The 11,166-nt window shown below is 43.5% G+C and overlaps 3 protein-coding genes across 3 annotated transcripts; 2 read left to right on the forward strand and 1 right to left on the reverse strand.

The window, feature by feature from the left end:
• Positions 1 to 1,365: 1,365 nt before the first annotated feature.
• On the reverse strand, positions 1,366 to 2,966 carry stcB_0 (putative sterigmatocystin biosynthesis P450 monooxygenase; the record flags this gene model as incomplete). Its single annotated transcript, XM_031147900.1, has 5 exons — positions 1,366 to 1,525; positions 1,576 to 2,200; positions 2,249 to 2,378; positions 2,429 to 2,572; positions 2,622 to 2,966. The coding sequence occupies 5 exons, from the start codon at positions 2,964 to 2,966 to the stop codon at positions 1,366 to 1,368; spliced, it is 1,404 nt and encodes a 467-aa protein (XP_031008049.1).
• A 1,089-nt stretch (positions 2,967 to 4,055) lies between these two features.
• On the forward strand, positions 4,056 to 5,899 carry LHYA1_G002927 (putative transporter; the record flags this gene model as incomplete). Its single annotated transcript, XM_031147901.1, has 7 exons — positions 4,056 to 4,674; positions 4,731 to 4,924; positions 4,976 to 5,103; positions 5,152 to 5,453; positions 5,508 to 5,614; positions 5,665 to 5,716; positions 5,769 to 5,899. The coding sequence occupies 7 exons, from the start codon at positions 4,056 to 4,058 to the stop codon at positions 5,897 to 5,899; spliced, it is 1,533 nt and encodes a 510-aa protein (XP_031008048.1).
• A 2,266-nt stretch (positions 5,900 to 8,165) lies between these two features.
• LHYA1_G002928 (uncharacterized protein) lies at positions 8,166 to 8,957 on the forward strand (the record flags this gene model as incomplete). Its single annotated transcript, XM_031147902.1, has 2 exons — positions 8,166 to 8,346; positions 8,455 to 8,957. 2 exons carry the CDS (start codon positions 8,166 to 8,168, stop codon positions 8,955 to 8,957), a joined length of 684 nt encoding a protein of 227 aa, XP_031008045.1.
• Positions 8,958 to 11,166: the final 2,209 nt, after the last annotated feature.

Below are 11,166 nucleotides of genomic sequence, written 5' to 3' on the forward strand. Positions count from 1 at the left end.
TCGTCATATCTAAATGAAGACAGATCGGGGCAGCTGCTTTTATCTTCTGGAACGGAGTACCCCTATTCCATTAACGAGCTAAATTTCGATTTCAGTGATCCCTTTTGGAATTTTGAAGGCTTGAACTTTGATTATTCTTTTAGGATGTAGTATAACTATAAGTACAACCACAGCCATATTAATCGCTTGAGGGTGATATAAACGCTGTGCAAAATTATAAGCAACTCTTGAGGGTAGTGGAAATGGCAATCGCCTGGAGGGCTGATGCACACGTACTTTACTTTCGTTCTAGTCTACCTATCAATTGCCATCTTATTATCTAACAATTCATAGTAGCGATCTAAGCCATTTAGCCTACGTACTAATCATGAATGAAGGCGCCTCGGTTCTCGTACTTAGGTTGATATTGGTGGTTTTAGATAGTGGCTTGAAAGGGTGGCTTACAGCTGAAATTAAGTTAGCTGAGAACATAGGTCTTTATTAAGTCTATAGAGACTTATTGAGCTCTAAGCAGAATACCTATCTTCCTTTCCAGAATCTTACACTCAGCAGCAGAACTACCCATATTATAATCTTACAATGGCGGCCCCACCGTCTATCACCCTTGATAACTTGAGTGGAAAATGGACTCTGGTAAGCCTTAATGTTCATCTTATGCTTTTTGCTAACTCCCGAAGAGAAAATGCCTCTCAGATAACGTTGACCCGATTTTCGAGATCCAAGGTGCCACATGGATCGTCCGGAAGGCCATCGGTCTCGGAACTCCAGAACATTACATCAAGCAATGCACGTCTCCACCTCCCAATGCCGATGCTCCTCCTATTGTTTCTCATTTTGGTGTCAAAGAAAGGTTCCATGATGCTGGTAAAGACGGATTAGAGCACATTGACACCGCGAATAAAGTCGCTGGTATCAATGGATCGACTGAGATGCGCATTCTTGATGGACAATTGTTTTGATAACGAGGATCATGTTTATGGGCTGTACACTGGTGCAACCCAGTGGGCCAGAATTGAGGAAATGAATGTCGAATGGATCAAGGAAGGCTGGTTGGACGAGGTATAAGAAGGTAAAGGTGTTATCTGAGATATTTTTAAGGGCCGTGGTAAGTAGACATGGGACGTTGACATGGTATGGGGTTTTTCTAGGATAAATGGGGAGCGGAGGAAACTCAAAAAATGCGTTGCTAAAAGCCCAGAGAAGACGGCCATGCTAGGCATGTATATGACTATGTTGGATCAGAGTGAAGATTCTATATATAGGCCGGGTGGCCCTGAAAAGAATCTCATTCATCCTTTTTTGTATTTTTCGTCAGGTTCAGAATTCATGATGTTGTAACTATTTATTCTCCGTAATATAGCTCTACTAGGACAGAGTAAACTTGAGGAGGCAGGTCTGATCTTTAGGCCGCGAGGCGATAATTTGGTCATCGATAGACATGTCTCCTTTCATCTCCAGTGCTACACTTGTCGTAAACTTTGAATATATCTCTTTCAAAAGTGTTTTCATCTCAATCATGGCCAGACTAGGATAATTAGCAATCTTTCCCTCACTTTAATATAGATGAACACCTACTGCCTCCCAATGCATCCCCTTCCGCCTGCAGCAAATGAGAAGAACATCCTATTTCTCTCCACCAATCCCTTCTCTTCTATCCACCTCTCCGGGTTGTATTTTTCGGGGTCTGGAAAGAGACTCTCGTCAAGTCTATGCATCGAGAAAGCCTGACAGCTAACAATTGACCCGCCTGGGATGTTATAACCACTGATAAACCGTCCACCTTGCGGCACACATCTTGGTAGACTCATGGGTATTGGAGGAAACAATCTTAAACCTTCCTTGATGACAGCATCTAGATATGGCAGCGTATCCAGCCTCGCGTTGGGATTTTGAATGAACTCTTCACGAAGACGCTGCTGAACATGCTGAGACCGAGGCTGGGAAAGTTCGTACATTAGAAAGCATAGCCCATCTCCGGTAGTGTCAATTCCGGCAGACATGTGGTCCATGCATTCAGCTGCCATTTGAATGTTCTGCAGAGTATCTGACCTGCTTTGCAATCTAGAGATGAGAGTCACCTCACTGGGAGTTATTTGCTGGCTTTGCTCCAAAACATAATCTTTGGAGACGGCAGCGTTTCTCCCCCTAATATTGAACATGAGTGCCGAAAGAGTTGGTGAATAGTGTTCAAGCCATCGTTCTAAATTTTGTAAGCAACCGAAGTCTCATAAACGAAATTACCACCTACGCTTTAAGTTGTTGTTGTAAGTGAGCTCTTGTATCAGAACCATATCATCAGGATTATTCAAAGTGTTTGTTCCCATGGGACTAAACAGAAAGTGGGATGCACAATCCAGAGCATAGCAATGTAGAGTCACCTATGCTTCGGTTAGTGAGTACGTCAAAAGTGGTGAGGCCTGGAGCTCACATAAACGTCAAGATATCCATCCATAGATTCTTTACATTTGCTAATTACGCTCTCCGCACGTGCTTCAATGCCTTTAATAATATCAGGACGAACAATATTTGTCATTGCGTATTTGTCTGCAAACAACTTCTTACGTTGCGCATGCTTAAAATTTTAGTGACGAACCTGTATCATACAAATAAGTGAAACTTACGTCCTGTTTCTTCAACGTCGAGAACATAGTTCTGTAATCGAATTGCTTGAATAAATCATAAAACTCCGTCTTGTCATACCCGCTCCCACCACTTTGGTAGATCTCTTTCATGCCCTCGGAATTGGCAAATGAGCACTCGTTTGGGGCAAGTCGAACAACAGGCCCATAACATTGATGGAGACCATGAATCCAAGCACGACGGGATCCGGAAAATTCGTGGTACTTGAGTACGAGACTTGTGATATTGGCGTACCATGGCCCAGGCACCTTCGTCATAAACACTCGGACGGTGGTGAAAACAGTGTACAACACCCAAAGAAACGGGACAATAAGGATAACAGCCATTGCAGTTAAGATTGAGGATCGGCTTCAAAATACTCCAAGTATCTTGAGTGAATCAATGAAAGGTCCTGAGTCTTGCTACCGTCGGAGACATTTATGATTGAAGCAGTCAGAGCGCTTCGCCGAAAGCGGTAAGTGGAGGAGATATTTTATCTTTCGTCCACAGAGCAATTCCAGGACATTTCTTTTGTGGTTTGTCCCAAGTCAGCTTCCACTAAGCCTATTACGGAAGAACTTCCCCACCACAGAACTTCTAGCAATTATTCAGCTCACAATACTACTGTGCATTACCTAATTAAACAAAAAAGATAAAGTATATTTATTAAAGATACATTAATCAGTCTAATTATATAAGAATTTTAGTGTCTTTCTAATCTTGAACGAATTTTAGGGGTTTTACCTTCGGTCGGCGGAATATATCTTAGTCGAAGCAGTCACAATAACACGTTACGCAGGCAATATTCTAACGCGCAGCTTATTATAAAACTTGTTACATATATATGTGTGTATAAGAAGCTATTGTTCAACAAGTTATATTTCTAAATTTGATTTAAACCCCAAATCCCAGCGTACTTGCATTTTCAAGGTCTAGTCTTTATTCCCAGATCCCTTACCGGCATTGTAATAGAAGTTGATTTAGATAGAACGGTAAGTCGGTATACCTTATGCTATAAGATTCGAAGCGCAATATACATTTCAGGCAATTTACGAGACGTGAAGATTTCGGTAATAAGTAGTTGTTAAGATCTACGATAAGCTAGTGTTGTGGAGCTGCCACCCCACCTTTGCTTTGCTTCAACTACCGTAAACTACATCGGGTATGTCGAGGAGATGTGAAGGTAGGTTATCCATGTATCAAGCCCCATTCCAATAACACGCTTTACCTCGCGCGCTTTGCAATATGAATGTTATCTCTGCTATCAACGGCGATGAGCTCGAGGGAAGCATTAAATAGATGGCAGGATGTCGATAATGATTGCCATAAGTTGAGCTTAAGATCTTCATTTCAGAATATATTCTACATATGTGGTGGGTGTTATAGCCAAATTTTCAACCCTTTCCTACCCCATCGTTGCATTTGAGCTATCCATAATGGGTCTCCCAGAAGCTCCCGAAAGCAAAGACGGCGAAATCGCGACGACAATATTGAAATCTGATGAGACACTTGAAAATGGGTTTTGCGCCAATGTTAGACTTGATCCAGATGGTCAACCTCTCTTTCCAATTCCTACCAGCGATGAAATGGACCCGTTGAATTGGAGTGCCTTCCGGAAATATATTTGTATTGGCATTGTAGTCTATAGTTATTTCATGTTGACGTACTTCACGACTGCTCCGATTCCCTCATTCGCCTTCCTTGAGGAGCAGCTCAACATCACTTACTCGCAGGTATCCTGGACATTTGCAATCCCATGCCTTGGTCTTGCTGTCGGGCCACTTCTAGTAGGCGCATTAGCAGACACATATGGAAGGCGACCGGTACTGATAGTGAGCACGGCTTTGGCTGTCGTTGCCAGCGGGTGTACTTCTATCAAGACGATCAATTTTGGAGGTTACATGGTGGCGAGATTCTTCCAAGGAGTTGGGGCAGGTCCATCTGCTAATATCGGACTGGTTATCATCAATGATGTATCTTGGCAGCATGAAAGGGGTAAGCGAGTTGGAATTTGGACGATTGCTGCCAATTGTGGAACCGTCATAGGAGGTGTCAGTAAGTCAAATATCTTTCAGCAACTCATTCTTGAACATTTCCTAACCTCAAGATAGTTGGTGGACTTCTGGCAACTTCAGGCGAATGGGTTGCTTATCACGTCACAATTCTTTTTGCAGTTCTCTTCCTCACACAGTGTTTCTTCCTACCGGAGACCCTATATCCACGGGAAGCAGTCATTCTTTCTGAAAGTGGACAGCTGCAGTCACGCCCTCTTGATATCCCTAAGACGCTACAACTTGGCTATCTGGTAAGTTTCCGACCTCCATAAGAAACCTTTAAGGCTAAAGTGTTTTTACAGAATGTAAAGAAAGTTCCGGGTGTTCCACACCCGAAGCCATGGATGACCACTGTGCAATTTATTCGCCTTTTCAATTATCCTACAATTGTCATCAGTGTTATGTCGTATTGCTTCTTCCAATACTGGTGGTAAGGTTCAAGATTTATTATATACAGGCACTGCTAACATTTCTCAAGGGTTACCAGTGTTACGAGTCTCGTTCCTGATGCGTATGCTACTGATGCACCAAACATCCAAGGTGCTAAGCTAGTCGGACTTCTTGTTGGCCTTCTAGCAGCTGAAGTCTTATGCTCCGGAGCTCTTAGCGATAAGATTATGGTGATATTAACACGAAAGAATAATGGCAAAAGAGTTCCAGAGATGAGGCTTTATCTAGGGTTTCCAGCTGCTATCATTTCTTCGATCGGATTGGTCCTTTGGGGCTTATCTGTGGATGGCAATTGGCATTGGATGACTGGACAGGTTGCCTTCTTTCTCTGTAAGTCATCACGAAAGCTTGACACGATATTTAAGCTTACTTTATGGGTGTCAGATGCACTGGGACTTCAAATGGGGAACACTATACTATCGGCATATATTGTGGATAACTATCCTGAATACGCTAATGAGGTCATCACTTTCTACTCCGTGATCATCAATGTAAGCTTAACTTATATCAATTATCATCATGTGCTAATATGCAGCTGTAGATGTCAGCGTTCATCAATCCATGGTTTATCTTCTACTGGATTGAAGCTTCAGGTAAGTTCGTCCTTCTTTATTCCGAACCTGTCGTCATCTAACTACTGCATAGGATATACCTGGACCTTCGCCGCTCAATGTATTATTTGTACCTTTGGCGTCATTCCTGCCTATATGATTTTGCAAAGGTTTGGGCCTAGGCTGCGTAAGCCAATGTATATCAAGCATCTTGAGGGCTTTTAGGTACCGATTGAAATTTGGCTATCATAGGTGTGGGTCAACAAGGCTTCCCAACGCATATATTTGATCGTACATGGTGGGAAAATGTCTGAATTTGTTTGGGCGACCTTTTGATTAGCTACAATTAATAGACGTCTTATATCTTCACTCTCGGAATATTTGCGACTTCTTGTTAAGTGGCTAACTCGTCTCCAATAGATACCTGAGTTAATATTGGGTCACCGCCCAATTAGAAGTCTAGTTCCCTTTAAAGCACCGGGCCCGCACCTTTTCCGCTCTCTTTTCCGCACCTGCTCCATTATTTGCCGTGATGACGGCAATTTGATCCGTAGACTAGACTTTTTTCTTCCAAATCCCATCATCACGCTACGGAGTAATGAGACAGTTACTCCTCCCCCTTTAGACCCTTCACATCCCACCCTGTTCTAATTTATCGAATCTTGGTAGGTCATGGTGCCACATTTCAATGGCTCGATCACATCATGGATGCACACGTTGTAAGCGGCGACGTCAAAAATGCAACGAAGCCAAACCCACCTGTACCCGTTGTCAAGACGCTGGCAAAACTTGTGAATATACAATAACCCTGAAATGGGAAGGCCGCGTACCGCGTCGAGATGGGGCTCAATGTATTCGAAAAAAGAACAGTAGGATTCGTGCAAATGTTTTTGTAGAACAATACTAATCATTCTCAGATCCATCCCCCACTATTGCCAATACTATATCAACGGTCTCTGTATCAACAGCTCCTTCATATAATCTAGACACCGGAAACAACCCAGCTCTAGGCCTTATATCGCCTTTGTCACCAAATACAAGAATGCTACTCCATCATTTCGCTACTCAGGCTTCAATGGTCAATTGTCATTCCCATGTGCAAGAGCAATCTTGTGGCCGCATTCTACCAATGTCCCTACAGATTCCCTCTCTGATGTACGCCACTATGGCACTGTCCTCTCTTCACCGCATGTCACTCCTCACGCATCCTCCAAAGCACTATTTTCTCGAGGCAGAGGTGATGAATCTTATACTCGCAAGTCTCCGACATCTTCGACAAGAACTTAAGAGTAATAATGCTCACACATCACACGCTTCACTTGACACCATTCGGAGTCTTTGTGTCTGCGAAATATATTCTGGTAAAGCTGATAAGTCATGGAGAATCCATGCTGAAGGCGCCAAGGCTCTTATTGAGTCCCTCAAAGAGGCACCTAGTGGCTTGGTTCCTGAATCTATACATTGGCTCACAGCGAGGTGGTACTCTTCCGTGGAGTCTCTGGCAGCTATAACTTATCATGGGCTTTCCACTGGCCAAGTGGAACTTGGACCTCGAGCACTTATTAGCAACGTCAAGAGCTATGTACTTGATATTTACACAGGTTACTCTTCGGATCTTGATATGGCATTCAAGGAGATTGGAGCTGCATCGTGGGAGAGGCGACGGTTGGAGAGTGACAGAGACAGCTGGTCCTCGATCTCGGAAACTGATCTTGCAAGTGAGGCAGATTGGCTTGAACAATCTGTCTATGCAATGATTTCTCGTGACTTGCAGAGTGGATTGACGCTGCCAGCTCATGTTAAATTGAGTACCCGAGAGATTAGGCAGTTTGAGGCGTGCAATGAAGCATACCAATATGTGGCATTGATACATATCTACAGGAGAGTTCGTAGGTTACCTTCGGCTTCACCAGAAGTCCAGAAGTGTACCAAAGCAATCCTGCAGGCCGTCTCTAAAATTTTACCCATCGAGAAACTGTCTCCATGGGTTCTTTTAACAACTCCTCTATTTACAGCTGGGTAAGTTCCGTTGTCTCTTAATATTCGTATTTCCCTGAACACACTTTCAAACAAAAAGTATCCATCGTAGTAACAGATAGTTTTATTAGTTGCGAAGCAATTGGTGTCGACAGAGTGCTGGTGAGAGACTTACTTTTGTCTCTATACGCTGAACTAAGAATACGTAATATTCACCGTGCGATTGACATTCTCGAAGACCGATGGTCAAAAAGTGAAATCAATGAAATTGAAGGTATGAACAAACCCTAATCGTTTTGCGTAAACCTTTACTGACCTGCGCTAGATAACGAAGATATGCTGGATTTTATCCCGTATTGATTCAAACCAAGCTACTCCCAAAATAGTATGCGGAGGAGACGCTAAGTCTAAGCTAAGCCCTTACGAGCAACATGCACGTGGCCAAACTAGACGAACATATAAAGATGAAGCTCGACCAGATTTCGGAGTGTCACTAAGAACACAAACACCAACCATGTCTGCACGCGCATCAACACGGATCAGTATAGCTTGGCCCCCAGCCGCCCCATCGGAGCCTACTGACACCCTCGTTCTGGGGGTCGGAGGGTGGTATGTTGATTTGCGGATCACGAAGTCAGATCTGAGTATCGATTGGGCAATGGCAGGGGAAAGACTGACCGTTCCCGAAAACCCTGGTGAGTTTAGGGAATTTTTTTGCTTCAGATCAATGAATAGATTACGAACTATGATCTAAGCCCACGTGATCATGAAACATCTGGAATTCTGTCTGACATCTATCCCAGGAACGATTCGATTCTCGCATCATATCGACTCCCGAGGCTTCTACGGTATTGACAAAGGAGATTTCAGCACGCTTCCAAATGGAGATGATCTAGAAGTGGGCACAATGCCGGCTCCACATCTGGATGGCAAGGTTGCTCCATACGAAGAGGTTTGGCGGGAGTATGCCATGCCAGCTTCCGGAACAACGTCTTGGATTCTTCGGAGTTCCGATAAGAAGACATTTGTAGGGAAGATTGGAGGTTACTACATCGCGCTGGGTGAACGAGAGGTCGGAGGTTTCGCTGCATTGAGGGAGGAAATTGATAGAGATACAAAGAGTTGGTCGGTGAAATACAAGGTGGGTCCGTTTGAGACCTTACCTTCCATGGAAGCAAATCAGCGGTTATTTGAGAAGGAAGGAAGTTGGAAGCTAGGAGATGTTATGTCTGCCGGTGGTCAGAAGTTTCAAGTACAAGCGATTGAAGTACATCATACTCAGTCAGAGAGTAAATCCAAGATATAATAAAGGAGAACTCTCTTACAATGGACAACAATATCGTGTATACATGCACAGGGAAACCCCAAGTAAAAACACGAGTTGAAAAGTGATCGAGATATTGAATCATCTCCAATATCTCTCTGTAACAAGTTTCAGGTTCTCTTCAGAAAATTTCGTCACGCCCCTATCCACTGCCCTAGTTCTAGTCCGCATAGTTTTCTCCAACTCTCCAGTCTTAAGATTCTTCCCCTCAAATTCGTACTGCTCTTTCTTCACCATCGTTCCTTCTACCGCCCACCTCGGTACGGCATCCCTAAACACAACCATTTTCTCCGTTTCCATCCTGCGAAGCACGTCTTTGGTATTCAAGCCATGGAGTTCACTAGTTGTGAAAAGCGTACGAGCAAACGCATTAACACTATTCCGTATAGCATCTCCACGACATCGCCACAAAACACAGTTTAGTGCCTCTTCGCTAGTTGGAACGGTAAATAACCTCGCATCAAAATGAGCAGTTCCCAGAACCTCAGTGTTTAAAATAGCAGGTTCTGGGGAAGCTCGTATGGCAGCAGCAAGGTGGAGATTGAACCTTACACTGGTGAAAGATGCTGCAAGACTGCATAATTTCTGTATGCGGTCGTTGAAACTCTGAACACCAGTGGGGAGCACCAGAGTTATCTCGTCAGATTGGGTATATGCAAGAGTTGCCGCTGGAAAGTGATTCAGAAGATCAGAGCAGGTAGCTGACATTGCCTCGTGAATGCGTTGGTCAAAGGGCCTTGCGAAGTTTGAAGTGAACTTTGAGAAGCCGTGGCCATCGAGTCGAAGCACTGTTGGAGTTGCGGGGCCAAGTTTGAACTCGTATAATTCCTCATATGACTTCATTCGGTCACCGAGTGATTGGTGAGCAGTGTCGCTAGGGTTTTCCATTATGAAAGTATTATTGGAATGGAAGATGAGGCATACAAGATGAGGTATATAAGTGACTTGGATGAGTCATCTGCTAGATATAGAGGCCTAAGGCTAAATTATGGTGGCAATTGGGTACTACATACCTATGACTCAGGGGGCTGAAGGCCTGAAGACTGGACTCAGGGGATTATTGAGTGAGAAAATGCTAGCACACTTATCGAAAATCATGCACACGGGTAAAAGTGGAAAACTATGCAGAAGCTAAAGCGAACAATATCAATTGTATTAAGTTACGTGTTATATTTAGAGTGAAGTATTATTATCTTAGACTAAAATTCAATTCCTAGACACTCAAATACGCTATGAACGGCTAGAATCAAAGTCTTGACTCGTTGGCCTCCACCAGATATCCAATAATAGCAATCCCTTCATCTTTGAATCGCGTATAGGCGTTCTACTATTGGGTTTATGGCACGGCAAATTTTCATGTTTGCAAACTTTCTCGTCGAGCATAGAGCATAGTACAGCTCTATCGACATCAGGTGCCCATCACGCCTCATCTGGGTGTTCAAGGTATCTATGAGACATTCTGCTAAGCCACTTCCCATTCCCGAAGTACATGCCAACCTCTCCAGAGTGATCCTTCATTCTCTCAGCCAAGATATCCTCCAGCATGAAAGGGGCTACAAGGAGCGTATTTGGGCCCATCAGCTTGAAGGCATCTGGACCTTCCACAGCACTGATACCGCGGTTTTCGAACGCGGCGCGCCATTCGAAAGTCATATCCGGATCCTGGGCTACGACGTTGTTTAATAAGCTTGGATTAGCAGCACCAAGCTCAGTGAGAGTCTGTAGAAGTACCACGAACTGCTGGACATCTGAAGGATGCTTAGGGCTGTCATGTTGGCCGCCAATTGCTAAGCAAACCACATTCGAAATTGGGCTTTCTTTTCGGTCCGAGATGATACGGGCTAGGATGTCTGATAGCTCTTGCTTATACTTAGTTGCTAACCAGAGATTTCGAAAGGAACTAATTTGTTGTTCTATGGCCATGGTAATGAAACTCTGCGTAGATAATTCCAATAACTTGTATGTAGTTATGTTTAGTTAACTGCAGTTAATTGTATTTATGCGTGGTTATGCTTGGTTTTGTGTAGACTGTAGTTATACTTGAGTATGTACTTATATATATATCTATATAACAGATAAATAATTGAATAAAAAGTTTGTTCAACCTTATTATTTTCCAACAAAGGAAAAACGAAGACATAATCATATTGCAACTAAATGGTTAAAGACCCATTGTTCGAATATAGCTGGT

Source organism: Lachnellula hyalina (assembly GCF_007821495.1).
Source record: "Lachnellula hyalina strain CBS 185.66 chromosome Unknown contig00020, whole genome shotgun sequence".
Lineage (NCBI taxonomy): Eukaryota > Fungi > Ascomycota > Leotiomycetes > Helotiales > Lachnaceae > Lachnellula > Lachnellula hyalina.